Raw genomic sequence first — 15,255 nt, forward strand, 5'->3', positions numbered from 1 at the left:
AGGTGCAACCTTATGCAATTTTTCATTATGATATTTTTGGGCATTTGAGTTATTTCATAGTAAAAATTTCAACTTCTATCAGAGCTGTTTTTCAGGGCACATGGTCGAGTGCTCTGAGGACCACAGTGCGGGGACCACTGGAGTGGACGTGCCTACCATTTTTAGCGTTGTTTCCAAGAGTTCATCCTCTGTCTTCCCGCGCAGGCAATGAACCATGTCTGCTGATGTCGTGGCCCGACACCCGGTAGCAATGGCAACTTGCTGCAGAGATCACACGTAACAGTGGAATTCAAGGCATTAGTTCTTCTCTTCATGAACAGAGACAGACGGGTCTCTCTCAAGCTGTGGGGGACGGCAGCAGAAAGCACTCTAGATCAGCAGGTGAAAGTTCTGGGTTGAGTGGTGTTGCCCCTGTTACCAGTTTGGATTGTGATACGAGTCATTTATACATTTGTATCTCAGTTGCCATATCTTTGATAAAATGGGTGTGATGATCTGAAAGTTGACTGTTTCAAAAATGACAGTGTGCATAATGGAATTCCAAATTCCACTTTTGGGTTTTCATTGTTAAAAAGAGTTGTAAAGCAAAAGTACTCATTTTTTTTCTCTTTTTTTGTCTTTATTATTTATTTGTATTTTTTATGTATATGAGTATATTCCATGCATGCATGTAAGTGCATCCATGTTGTGCAATGCCCATGGAGGTCAGAAGAGGGTGTTGTGCCATGTGGGTACTGGGAATTGAACCCAGGTCCTCTGCAAGTTCAGTGCTTTAAACTGCTGAGCCATCTCTCCAGCCCCTTTTAAAAAATTGAATTCTTGTGTATTTAATACAAAACATCTGTATTATCTTTATACCCCCTCCCCCATCTGCAACCTCCTATAGCACCCCTCGCCTCCACTGGATTTCATGTGTTCTGTCATTTATATTAAGGCCTATCAAGTCAAGTTAGTGTACTGGGACATTCCTCGGTGCAAGTTCATTTACTGGTGTCTAGTCAGCCTATCCAAAGTCACTCTGTTAAAGAGTGACTCTCCCCTCACTTTTTCTTGATCACAGAAGAACACTACCACTCTTTGGATTCAACGGGCAGTTTCTAATCTTAAATCCAGTGTGGCATTCATGTGGGCTGGAAGCAAACTTTGGCCTGAGGAGCCGCAGGTGAATAAAGACAGGCTGTAACAGCGGGTCCATGACAAGTTTGCATGGGCTCCCCAGACCCTGATGCAGGCCTTAGTGTGCAGAGCTCAGCATGAGCTGCCTTGGTGACCTACCTCAGCCCCACGTCTGGTACTCTTCCTGAACAGACACGGAGTAAGGGCCACACCACTCTCAGAAATGGCTCTACGGAAGAGATTCTTGGCTAGGGGAGATAAAACCTGAGAACATACAAAACATCTGGATTATCTTTATACCCCCTCCCCCATCTGCAACCTCCTATAGCACCCCTCACCTCCACTGGATTTCATGCATTCTGTCATTTATATTAAGGCCTATCGAGTCAAGTTAGTGTACTGGGACATTCCTCGGTGCAAGTTCATTTACTGGTGTCTAGTCAGCCTATCCAAAGTCACTCTGTTAAAGAGTGACTCTCCCCTCACTTTTTCTTGATCACAGAAGAACACTACCACTCTTTGGATTCAACGGGTGATTTCTAATCTTAAAGCCAGTGTGGCATTCATGTGGGCTGGAAGCAAACTTTGGCCTGAGGAGTCGCAGGTAAGTAAAGTCGGGCTGTAAGAGCGGGTCCATGACAAGTTTGCACGGGCTCCCCAGACCCTGATGCAGGCCTTAGTGTGGAGAGCTCAGCATGAGCTGCCTTGGTGACCTACCTCAGCCCCACGTCTGTACTTCTCCTGAACAGACACGGAGTAAGGGCCACACCACTCTCAGAAATGGCTCTACGGAAGAGATTCTTGGCTAGGGGAGATAAAACCTGAGAAGCAGAGAAGAGTTTATGCTTCAGGAGATAGGCACTGACTAACTTGTCCTGTAAGGCTCCTTTCATCTGCATCCTTGCCTGGTCATTTACCTAGAGACTCACCTGCCTCCGCTTGCTCCTTAGATTCCCTCAGATCCAAGGATAGAACAGAATATGTATGGTATGCACCTATTCTGATAATAAAAACATTGGAGAGACATCTTTTACAATTCCTTACCACAAACTCTGTTTCAGCATCTCTAACTGTGCTGGTTAGTTTTTGTCAACTTGACTCAAACTGGAGACACCTGGGAAGAAGGAACTGCAATTGAGGAATTTCCTTCATTGGTTTGGCCTGTGGCCATGTCTGGCTTTTACAGTTCCTTACCACAAACTCTGTTTCAGCATCTCTAACTGTGCTGGTTAGTTTTGTCAACTTGACTCAAACTGGAGACACCTTGGAAGAGGGAACTGCAATTGAGGAATTTCCTTCATTGGTTTGGCCTGTGGCCATGTCTGTAAATCATTTTCTTTATTGGTAATTAATGTAGGAAGGCCCAGCCTACTGTGGGTGGTGCCATCTCTGCGCAAATGACACTGGGCAGTGTTAGGAGAGTAACTGAGCAAACCAGGGGAAGCATGCCAGTAAGTAGCATTCCTCCACCGTCTCTGCTTCACTTCCTGCCTCCGGGTTCCTGCCTTGAGTTCCTGTCCGAGTTCCCTCAAAGATTGACAGTGCCTAGGAAGTGTAAGGTGGTTGGAGGGGTCCCTTATGCTCCCAGCAGTCTCTATAGCTTCCCCCAGGGTCCCCATCTCTATAACAAGAGCTCTCACCCTGGGAAGTGTAAGATGAAATAAATCCTTTCCTCCCAAGTTGATTTTTTTCAGTGTTTTATCACAGCAACAGAGAAGTAAACTAGGACAAATACTCAGAAAGTACCCTAGGAAAATGACCATAAAACGCTCTAAGAAAACACATGATATGCATTACTGTGAAAATAAGAAATAATATTAGGTTCTAACACTATAACATTGGGTAATAAACATTGTTTTATGATTACCATGGAATATTATGCAGTTATAAAAGAAATTATTAAGAAAGAATGCTTAACATTTAGGGGGTTATTTATGACAATATGATCTTGAGGTAAGTTTTTTTCTTAAAAATATAGATGATTCATAGAAGAGAGATGATAAACAGAGGTGGGGGAGAGAGAAAGCTATGACAGTGAGAGCAGAGAAACACGCATTAAAACCCCACAGTGATAGCCCTCGGTCGTATGATCAGGAATGACCCCTTTCTTCTTTGGTGTTATCCATATTTTACTTTTCTGATCTACTTTAAAATACCATCCTGTGCATATTCAACTATGAAACATACATATGTTTAGAAGACGCAGTCACAGGCCGGAATGATGTTCTGACCAAATCTGAGGTGGTTGGAGGGGTCCCTTATGCTCCCAGCACTCTCTATAGCTTCCCCCAGGGTCCCCATCTCTATAACAAGAGCTCTCACCCTTGAAGGTTGTATCTGCGACCCACTTCCCCTTTCCCACTTCTCTCTGTTATACTTTCCATTCGCTTTCTCTTTCTCCCTGGCTTCCCCACAGTGCAGCGTCCCTTAGCCCCAGAGACTGCTGCCCACCATCTTGGGCATGGACAAGTCATAGACAATCTCAGAGGAACCTGATGCCTGCTTACACTCTCTCATGTATAGATTTGGTTTTTAGCCAAACAATGACATTCTATTCAATCCTTAGCAACTATTTATTTCATAATTCATACCTGTACCCAAGTGAGCTAAGTCCCAGTGGATTAAGGAGAGAGAGAACTCAGTCACATGTGAAGAGTAGGAACGTCAGGGTCGGAGGATGAACTGGACATTCTTATGGTCCAGAACCTAAAGCTCAGGTTCTGAGCTTCCTGAAAGCCAGAAAAATTTTGGTCTTCAGCACTCCATCATCTGATGCTGAGCAAAGAGAAGACCCTAAATCCAGGTCTTGTAAACAAAATTGCCAGTGAATGGATTGGCTATTCCCTAAGAGGTCCCTTTAAAAGCCACATCAAGCTGGGCGTGGTGGCGCACGCCTTTAATCCCAGCACTTGGGAGGCAGAGGCAGGTGGATCTCTGTGAGTTCAAGGCCAGCCTGGTCTACATAGTGAGTTCCAGGACAGCTGGGGCTACACGGAGAACCTGTCTCAAAAAGACTGAAAAAAAAAAAAGCCACATCAAGCCTGCACATTGGGCCTGGCACCAAGAACACTTACAAGAACAGAGACAGTTTCACCTCCTGCTGACTCTCCAAAGAGAGTCACAGAGTCTGGGTCCCCTCCAAAGCTGGCAATGTTGTCTTGGACCCATTGTAGTGCAGCCACTTGGTCCAAGTGACCCCAGTTCCCTCCGCAGTGCTCATCCCCTGTGCTGTAAGAGAACAGAATGGGAGTAGGTGTCAGAGGCAGTGTATCTAGACTCTCAGGACCTCACATGGACTGGGGGCTGGTTATGTCTTGAGTGTGGATTGTCCCTCTGGAGTTCATGTGTTAAAAGCTCCATCTCCAATGAAGCAATGTTGGAAGGTAGTAGAACCTTTAAAAGGTGGAGCCTAGTGCCGGGTGATTCAGATACTGAAATCAAATCATTCATTCGAACGAATGCAGTTATAGTAGCATTGTGTTAGTTCCTATGAGAAAGTTCTACAAAAAACATGCCTGGCCCCTCCCAGCTATTTGGCTTCCCTGCCTGCCTCCTCATGTGATCTCTCCCACCCCTGTATGTGCTCCAGCCACGATTCTCTCTGACATGATGTGATGCTACCTGGAGGCCTTTGCCACAGCTGTCACCATGTTACTTGGACTTTCAGACTTTGAAATTGTGTGATAAATAAACCTCATTTTAAAAAGAATCTTAAATTTGTTTTATTTTTAATTAGGTGTATGTGTGTGGGTCTGTTGTGTATGGGTTTATGCATACCCAATGTGGATACTGAGAATCGAACTGAACTTGGGTCCCCTGAACAGTACTATCTACTCTTAACTACTAAGCCATCTCTCTACCCACAAACTCAGTTTTTTTTACAAAGTACTTAAACCTCAGGTATTTTTTTCATAGTAATTGAAAATGGCCTAATACAGAAAATTGGTACCAAAAGGTGTGGTTGTTTGAAAAGTGAATGTTTAGAGAGAGGCTAGAGAATTTGAAGGAGAAAGCCAGTGAAAGCCTAAAGTCTGTAAGTGGAGTGTTTACATATGGTTCTGCTGGGGGTTTGGATGACAAGGACATTAAGGGTAGTCTCAAATAGAAATGAACTGTGGTTGGAATAAAGACAGTTCATCATGGTAGAGAACGTGGATAAACCAAGCCATGCTCCAAGGCTTGATGGAAGGCTAAATTTAATAATGATGGAGCAGTTAACATGATGGAAACAATTTCTAGACAGCAAAGCATCCAGCTGTAGTGTGGCTGTTAATGGCTACGGTGAGGCTGAAGAGTAAACTGAAGTAAAACAGAAATATGTGAAAATTTAGCACTTTAATTTGCAATAAAAGAGAAAGCACTTAGGGGTGGGGCCAGGAGACCTCTCTGGAGACTGGCAGGATGCTGATCATCAGGATAACTAGAAAAATATTTGATGTCATTCATCACAGACACAAAGGCCTTCCAGGACTTGATGGCTTCAAGGGAAGAGCCCAGGACCTCTCCTTCTAGATTCTGCTTCTAGTTAGCAACATCTCTAGTCATAAGAACCACAGACCCACTTGTAAAGAAGGTATGAGCCCTCTAGGAGGCATAACACAATTTAATCTATGTCTAGGGTAGACACATTAAAGAAACGAGAGAGAGAGAGAGAGAGAGAGAGAGAGAGAGAGAGAGAGAGAGAATAGTCACCACAGTAATGTAGGAGAGAGACATGGGGCTTTTTTACCAGTAGAAACAAGGAATAATTGCGTACTTGGGCTCCGAACATATTTGAAAGGTACAGCAAAGAATGCCTTCCTTCCCCGGCTGAATATGTGGTATAAGATACAGAAGAATAAAGACTGTTTACAAGGCCTTTATCCTGAGCAACCAAGATGATGGAGTTGAGGATAGCAGTGCAGGGGGCATTATGGGTAAAGGAAGAGAGTTGTTTTTGTTGTTGTTGCTTAGGCAGTGAGTCAACAGGGGTTCAGTCTCTGTGAGGTGGGAGGTGCTCTGAAGATACCCAGGTAAGTAGGAGGACATAGTTAAAGATGGCATGTGAGGGTCAAAGGAGAGGTGAGGGCTGCCAAGATCACACAGAGAATTAGTGGACAGGGAAAGGGAGACACACAGAGGCCAGAGGATGGGGAGAGGAAGGGGCAAGTTCAAGGGCAAGGAAGGCCTGAGAATGACCAGTCAGAGAGGTGGAAGGTGCTCAGGGGCCAGGATAAAGAAGCATTTCAGAGATGTAAGTGGTCATCTGTGGCTGTCACTGGGGTTGGAAAGTTGTTCCAGGAAGGGCAGAGGCCACTGGTAGCTACAGCAATTGCCACAGACTACCAGGCATGAGGGGAGGAGAGACAGAGAGAGAGGAAGGAAGGAGACAACCTGTGGTAGGTTTACCGGATACAAAGCAGAAAATCAGAATCTGGGTGAAAGAAATATAGTACCTTCTGAGGGTGACACACTCCTGGGGCATGCCTGGCCTAGGGCAATCTACTGAGAGGCAGATCTGAACATACCTCTAGCCCAATGGTCTTCCCAGTGGTGTTTGGAGTTCAGCTCCAGACCACTTATCAACTATCTCAGGGAAGGACATTCTGGGTTGGGCGCGCTCAGCTCTGTACAGTGCAGAAAACCTTGTCCTGCCCTCATAGAAGCTTAATGACGAAGGTTCTAGCCTTGATTTCTGGATGTGCCAGATGCCAAGGAGGCAATCAGCTGACTGACCCTAACATTCTCCAGGGAACAAAGTTTGCTAGGGTGAGATCTTCCGACAATGTCCATCCCCAGCCACTCATTCCTTCACACACAAGCATTCAGAGCTCCCTTATTCCCTCTGGAATGTTCCCATGTGCAGCGTGGAACTACCATGCTACATAGTTACTGCTGTAAGGAACGTGGTATGTAGGACAGCGCAGGTGAAAAAGAGACATGTGTTTCAGAGGTGGTAAAATGAAGGCTGGACCTTGAAGGACGAACAGGAGTTTTACAGGTGAAATAGGCCTTCTAAGAAGGAGAACACCATACACAAAAGCCCAGAAGGAAGTAGACAAGTGTGGCTCAGGAATAAAGGGACAGGTGTGGTCCAAACCAAAAACACAGAGATGCTTTGAGAAACTCATTAAAAGCCCCTTTGAGGATGAGGTAACCGGAGTTGGGTCCTAATGTCCTGACAAGGGGTCCTAATGTTGAGTGAAAAAGATTCAAAGTCCTTACCTGAGAAAACCCCAGATGCCCAGGCGGTACTGAATGGTCACCACCACCACATTTTCTTGAGTAGACAGGGCTAGTCCATCAAAAGTTGATGCCCCTCCAGACAGCAAACCACCTCCGTGGATCCACACCATTACCTGGGCAGGGGGGAAGCAGCCACGAAGGTTATAAGAAGTGGGAAAGGAATGACATAGGGCTATTTGGTCTGGTTTATTCATCTAACTTTCTTGGCTGTTACTAAGGAAGCCATTACTAGTGCCTAGCAGGGTTGCAAAAAGCCATCTGTCTTCTTCCAATTTCCCCAGGTGGGACCCAGACCACATCCCACTCATTGCAGCCTGGTTACGCCTATACTGTTCTCCCCAGCTTCAAGGACTGTGTCTTTCCACAGCTATTTAGACTGAGAACATCATGATGGGATGCACAAAGGCCAAGGGTGTCATTCTCCCAAATACTCCATCTTTACATGCGGGGACCATTTAAACAGCTGAATATTAAATATCATGCTAATTGGTGCTTCTACTTCAGCTCTCCTGTTAGTGAAACATCATCTCAAAATGCACACAGGTCCTCAGTGGTCCCCCTTCCTAAAACATCTCCCCTTTGCCTCCTCAAATTCTCCCCATCTCCTAAGCCCAGCTACCACCCACCTCTTCTAGGAAGTCTTCAGACATCTGACTTCACTGAGAACTACTGCCCACTAGGCACTGTTATATGAACCGAGCAAGTGGTAAGGAGAGGCTGTAACAATTTCTGATTCATGGCTTTTGGATTAAAAGAGCTCACATTTTTAAGGGGGAATTGAAGATATAAAATATAACATTGCTAATATAATATAAAAGAACCCATGAACTGTGAATTACTGCTCTGTGTTTAAAAATAACCATGATCTAAGTACTAATATTGTCCCATGTGACAGACAGAAAAGTTGAGGCATCTCTGAGGTATCACAGCTCAAAGACGTGGGGGTAGGACTTGACCCAGAGCCTGGTCCCAGTGCCTTCACACTGAACTTCCAACTCTTCAGCCTACAGGCACCCTCTGTGAGTAGGAAATAGGGATATTGGGGCTACTGAGGCAGGAGTCAGACTTTTCTGCAGTTGCTGCTATGTATGTGCTCATCCAGAACTAAGGTACACTTATCACCCCTCACATGTGAAAATTCCACTTGAGTAAACAAAGGCCAAGAAAGTAAGAAATGGCCCTAGTCTCTCATCTTCTCAAAGAAAGACCCAGGATTTAAACACAGACCCTGTAGCTCTAGGACCTGTGTCCATAGCTGGGGGGCAGAGGGGAGGCCTCTTGCCTCAATGCTTTTAGAGATTCTATTTCTCCTCCTCCTGGGTTCCTTGCTACCTCCAGGGAGGAACCGAGTCAAGGTCATCTCAGAGTGAAGACTGAACCCAGGGGCTGGTGGGCAGTGAGTGACACACTGAAGAGGCTATTACATGATGTCTCTTGCCCCAAGGGTCACTTTCTCCAGAAGACCTGTCTCTATCCTGTGACCTGTAACTATCAACCTCTTCCATCTCCCGGCCTCCATTTATCAGGAAATGCTGACTCACTGGGTCATCAGCCTGTGCCAAAGGCAACTAAGGAAAGAAACAAACTACAATAAAATCCCCAGTGTTTGGGCAAAGGCAAAGGAAAGTGCTTCTGGGATTGTCCTAGTCTGCATCCCACACACTTTAGTCATGGGACTGTGAAAGTTTCCACAGATGGATCTTGGTGCACTTGGGAGGCTACTTGTTTGTTTCCTAGTCCGTGTTTAAATGCTAGTTTGAAGACAAGAGGATACGAGTTCTTGCTCTGTCAACTCTAATTGTAATCCCACCCTTCATCTTTGCCTCAGTTTTTCTATCCATAAAAATGGAATTGGGTTGTTGATTCTTTCTACTTCTCTTTTTACTGGAAATTATGCCTTAGCTCCCTGGGGATCAGGTTCTTAAAAATCAATTAAGAGAATAAGCATTCTTAGCCTTCTGTTTTCATGAGCAAACATGGAAAAAATAAGATGTGCATTCCAGATGTACAGCCCCCGACTCTCACACATAGTTTTACTGGGAAAAACTGAGCACCAAAACCCGTTTCTCCCATGATCAAGGGAACCCAGAGATCTGGCTCAAAATGCCTGTGCTGCAAGTATCCTTCATCCCCTCTGTTCTGTGTACTGGAAGATCCTGGATGCTAGAGCTCCAAGGTGCTGACCTCCATTCTCAAGGCTTACCGGCAGCCTGCCTTTGCTTGTCAGGTCAGCGGGAGAGTAAATATCGCTCCAGTAGCTCTTGCTGCCAAGGCACCTGTCTCTTCCATGTAGATAAATTTGGGGGACTATCCTTGATTGGTCATTATGACAGATTTCTAGGTTTGGGTCTGGGGGCAAATTTTCAATACAGTCCAGGAATCCTTGAGTCTGTCCTGGGACCATCTGGACCGGAGAGCCTCAGCAATGCTGTAGCGCTTGTGGACTCATAGCAAGCCTGGGCCTAGGGCACTCTATTGCCAAGATGCGTGGGCCTAGGGTTCTCTACTGCCGAGATGGGTGCATCTGTCAAGGGCTCAAGGAACATAGCGATGGGTCTACTTAAATTTCTGGAAAATGTTCAGGCTCTACTGAAAAGACTATAGTAAATACATACGTTTTCAGTGTGCAGACACTACACGATGACCACAAGCATCAAGAACCTTTAGGAAAATCTGACTTCTGTAAAGGGTCACAAGTTGGATCAATTAAGTCTGATAAAATTACTGGATAAGATGTTATAATCAACTCTCAGTGGTCAAATATAAACAGAAAAAACAGGGAGAAAAGCCAATAACATATAAAAGAGTTCCAAGATGCTTTTCAAATACAAAGAAAACAGGGAATTGATTGCTATCTGCCCTACAAGAAATGCTAGAGAGAGCTCTAGAAAGTAGACACATGTAACAAGTATACATCAGAAGGTTGTTCACCTGCATAGGTAAAAGTAATATAGAGACCATTATAATCGCTTTAATATAGTCATGCTAAGTATGGACATATCTTTAAGCTCACAAAATTCTTTTATTTAATTAAAACAAAAAATACCTAATTTGTTAATGATAACCAAGGTAAAAATGTGCCATGTGACATAAAAATTCAAGATAGAATGGAATAGAGTTAAAATGTAGGGTTTTTATTTGTTTTCTTTGGGATTAAAGACAGACTGTTATTGAGAGATCCATGGTAATCCAAAAGCAAAATCCTGTAATCGAGACAATGAAAATAAAGGTCAAAGAACTACAAGATATCCCTTGAGAAAAACCACTTAACCACAAAGAAATGCAATGAGAGGATCAAAAGAAGAAAAATTTGCAAAAGCCAGGTGCCTGATGTGTGAGTCAGAGGGGAACTCTGGACTTTTGTGCCCCACTGGGGAGGGGGACGGGAGCATACCAGCTATTGCTCTGACATGTCAGAGAGTTTAGAACTTGCTGAGCCAATGCAGCATTCAATGTATCCCACATCAATACTAACAGCTTTACCACCAAAGTTCAAGAAAGGAGAAAACATTAGATCACCACATCTTATCTTTCTCACCTGTTGAATTATAGTTTTGTTCAAAGAACGGATCTTTAATCATTCTAACATATCACAATTCATGTTCTTGTCTTATTTTATTTTACTTTTCTTTTTTAAAAAATTACTGAATTTTTGTGGTTTTCATATGTTTTTTCAATGTATGGTTTAATTGAATTTTTGTCCGTTTAATATAATGCATCTTAATCATGTCTAGACTCTCCCTTATCTACACCCTCCATAGCCCACCCACTGAATTTCATTCATTCTGTCTTATATGGTAAGGCCTATCAAGGTAAAACTTTTTTCCCTCTATGTAGGAAACCAGGATGGCATGCTTTAAGGTGAGATGGATCTGAAAATTTAAGATCAGGCTACAATCCCTACTGAAGGAAGAGGCCCCGATGGCAGCTGTCAAATCCATGTCTTGCAGAACACTACAGGACTAGCAGGAGAAAAACAGCCAGGTCAAAAGTTTGAGCTCCTTGCTGTGAGGGAAAGAATCTTGGTCAACAGCCTTTAGTCCACCTCCTTGTTCTGAACAAATAACTCAGCTATCACTAGCTAAAAGACTAGGCAGAAAGGTTTACTCCTAAACTAAAAGCTGAAAGTTACTATGCTTTTTGTTCTAATAACGAAAACATTGTGGTCAATAAATTACCAGATAGGCACTGATAACCCTGAGTAAAAGTTCAAGCATCCTGCTTTACAAACAGCTCCTAGCTAGCACCAGCTAAAAGCTGTATGTACTGTTTCTCGTCTAATTGTGCCCTAAATCTTTGTATATAACTGCCAAGCCCCACATGACTGCCAGTTCCTTGTAATATATAAAAACCTTCAAAGTTTTTTAATAAATGGCTTGCTAACAGACCCACAAGTCCCAGGGTCTTCACCTTGTGCCTCTGAACCATCATCTCAGGGTGGAGTTTCCCATAGGATGGCCTCCACATCTCTCCCCATTTTCTATACTAAAAACTCCATGAAGACAGGGAGCTGTATTTTGTTCACTGATGCATTCTCAAAACCTGAGCTATGCCTGGAATAATAAATAAATATGCACTGGATAAAATACTCTAGAAAACGCCAACAGTTCTGGAATATCTCGGAGATCTTACAGTAGTTTTAATGACACCTGAACAAAGTATAGCCAATCAGAGGATTGCCTTGACCCCTTCCTACATCTGTCTAAGACAGAAGACCCCACGGAAAGAGACCCAAGCCCAGTCCAGTCAGTGTCTTACATGGGCGGGTAGGAGGTGGCATTCTTTACGAAGCTCCATGGCTCTGCAGGCTTTGGTGGAGCAAACCTCAGGGATCCAAGAGGAAGGCTGGCAAAGGGGACACCCAGGAAAATGGCCACAGGCTGTGTGAATCCTTTTAAGCTGATGTACTTCCCTAGGACTTTGCCATGCATGGTGTCTACCACAGGTGATAAGGATGGGTGTCCTATTGGACATGAAGGGGAGAAGGGGACATGAGAACACATCAAAGGGGAAATCTAGAGCTTGATTCCAGCTGTTTTACTGCTATTAATTATGTGACCTTGAATACATCACCTCAACCTTGTAGGCATCAGTTTCCTCTTATATAAAATTAGGGTGAAAAATGTTCTTTCTAATTCAGAGAGCTGCCAGGAGGAGGAAACTGGAACTGGAGGTAGAAAGCATCCAGCCCATGGAGGCTAGGGAGATAGCTTAGTTGATGAAAGGTTTGCTATGCAAACATAAGGACCTGAGTTCAGTCAATTACATAAAAAGCCAGTTGAAGTATTGCACACTTGTAAACCCAGCACTGGGGAGGTGGAGATATCTGGATTTCTAGAGTTTACTGGCCAGCCTGCTAGCCCCAGGTCCCAGTGAGAGACCTAGTCTCAGAAAACAAGATAGATGACTCCTGAGGAATTATGCCAAGGTTGACCTTTGGTTTCACATGTATATACACATATGTGCATATAGACCTATACACACATGACACCCCCAACACAAACACACACACACACACACACACACACACACACACACACACACACATACACATACACACACAGCATTCGGCTCAAATAACAAAAAAGCTTCCAATCAAGGTAAGTGCAGAATGAAGTGTTTCTGGGAATGAAAAACCTTCCCTTTTGGAAACCTCTGGAAGCATTTGTCCATTAGGATTAAGGTGTGTGCTGGGAGAGAGAATGAATAAGGCACCTAGTCTCAGAAGGGCTGACTTACACAGGAATGACCACAGACATGTTTGACCTAATGCCTAGATGAAAAAGTGTGAACCCTGGGGAAGGAATCAGAAAAAAGCTATAGGAACTGGGGAGTGACGCTGTCTGACTGTCACCATGAGGAAGTTAGGACTTGTAGCACAGGGATAAGCAAATAAGGGAAGATGGAAGGGACTTGCATAAAATAAACAAGCAATAAAGTTCAGTGGTTCAGAGATACCAAAATGCAAGTCCTGGCCAGGAAGGATGAGTGGCCTACAAATGCTACCAAATGGAGTCTGTGAGAAGTGGAAGAAGTCCTGGAATGAGCAGGTGCATGCCACGGGAGACACGAGCCGCCTAGCTATGGGACTGACATTTATTCTAGGACAAATAAGCAGCAGCAGCAGTTCTGGAGTCAAGACTATTCTCTGGTAGTTCTGAACAGGGTCATCCTGAAGGGAGAGAGGCTGGATATCAGGCTCCTGTCTGCCCCATGGGCTCCATCCTTATGGAGTAGACACTCATTCGTTTCCCCAAAGCTTCTCACCTGTCTTGGTTCTACCTGCTGTGGCACTAGAAGGAGCCAGCCTGACCTTCCTGAGGCTGGATAACTATCACACACTTGATCATGGCCATGGGTCATGTGCTCTGTATGGCTTAAGGGGACTCAGTGTCTCAGAGCAGTCGTCATCGAACACAATTCAAGGAGCATGTGTGTACTGAGACACTCCTGGGCGGTGGCGATATCAGTCAAGTTTTTCTTTATCCTTTCCAAGTTTTCTGCACTAGATATAGATCTCTTTGGAGAAATAGATAAATAATAGCATATAGAACAATTTAGAAGCCAGTGAGGTCCCTAGAGACCATAATGTGGGGGTCATGGAAGGGAAAGTAGACTGAAGAGTAGGTGAGACAGGTGCAGTTGGACATCAGTGAGATATTCGGCTAAGAATGTGTCATAGGAGGTGGGCATCTCAACTCTCCAAGGAGGTGCTGAGGACCAGGTAGAGTTAGTCACCTGCAGGTCATGCACCACCGATGTGCAGATGACTGCAGGAGACAGTGTGAGAGAAAAAGAAAGACTGAAAGTTAAAACACAAGGAGAGTCACCCCTAAGAGTAAGGACCTACACCAGAGTGGTAGAAGGAGATGGAAGGATGCGACACCGTGGGAATCCAGAGAGATTGGAGGAAGGGCAGGGAGTACCATCTCCCATGCATGGTTCTGATATCCTGGGCCCATCTGCCTTAATTTCCCAGAGTCAGGAACCAGGCAACTGAGGGCAATTTTTAGTTCCAAAGTACCTGGAATGATTTAAACTAGCCTCTGCTACCCGTGTTTCCCCTGCTTCATCCCTTCTTCCTTTGGAAACCCTCATAGCACCTCTTGCTCACAGCCTCTCTGCCTCAGCCTCCTAGTGACTTTGGTTCTTTTCCTTGTGCCTCCACTCAGTAGTGAGTCTTTCTCTGAAGAACCGAGTAACCAAATACCTTTTCCATGGCTACTGCCTGTTGATGTGTTGACTTGACAATATCTCAAATTTTCTACTTCGACGCTCCAGCTAAAATACCCACTCCTTTAAATCCATCCATTTTCTGTGCTTATAGACCACATACCATTCTAAATACTATAGAAACAACAGCCTATCTCATTCCCAGTAGTGCCAAATGAGGAAGGTACTATTGTCATCTTATTTTATAGATGGAGTGATGACCCAGGTACTACAAAGTTAGAGTCTTCCCAAAGACACACAGCTCAGAAGGGCTGAGCTAGGCTTCAGCCCTGTGCTCCTGCTCCTGATTTGATGCTTTTAATATTCTCTCTCTCCATATCATCTGGAGCTGCAGTAAGATCTGGGAGATAGCCTGGGGCTCTCTAATTTCCTCATGTTAAGGCATGAGCTTAGCTCATTGTCTTCATGACATAGCTGGGGTCTGAGGGTATTTTCCCTTCCCTGAATCCCTGTGATGGGTAGAGCTGACTGAGCTCTGGCGCTCCAAGTCCAAGTTGCTGTCCAGATGGTGAGTACTGTTGCAGAATGGAATCTGTCCTGTCTTCTCTTGTACGCATCTCCACCCACCTCATCCCAGATCCAGGAGCTTCAAATATGCCCCTGGGTATTTGCATTTCAGAAGGACTCACCAAAAGCCATGTAAGTGATGAGGGAAGCCAGGACCAGAGTGAAGAGCCACAT

At 44.5% G+C, this 15,255-nt stretch overlaps 1 protein-coding gene across 1 annotated transcript in view; it reads right to left on the reverse strand.

The window, feature by feature from the left end:
* LOC103731686 (liver carboxylesterase 1-like) overlaps window positions 1-15,255 on the reverse strand; it is a 37,762-nt gene extending 22,507 nt beyond the window's left edge. The window contains 7 exon segments of the mRNA XM_008830090.1: window positions 157-261; window positions 1,276-1,380; window positions 4,191-4,344; window positions 7,321-7,454; window positions 9,545-9,599; window positions 12,007-12,304; window positions 15,204-15,255. Of these exon segments, the coding sequence (XP_008828312.1) occupies window positions 157-261; window positions 1,276-1,380; window positions 4,191-4,344; window positions 7,321-7,454; window positions 9,545-9,599; window positions 12,007-12,304; window positions 15,204-15,255 (903 nt within the window).

The sequence above is a fragment of the Nannospalax galili genome, unplaced genomic scaffold (assembly GCF_000622305.1).
Source record: "Nannospalax galili isolate Female #2095 unplaced genomic scaffold, S.galili_v1.0 scaffold274, whole genome shotgun sequence".
NCBI classification, from domain to species: domain Eukaryota; kingdom Metazoa; phylum Chordata; class Mammalia; order Rodentia; family Spalacidae; genus Nannospalax; species Nannospalax galili.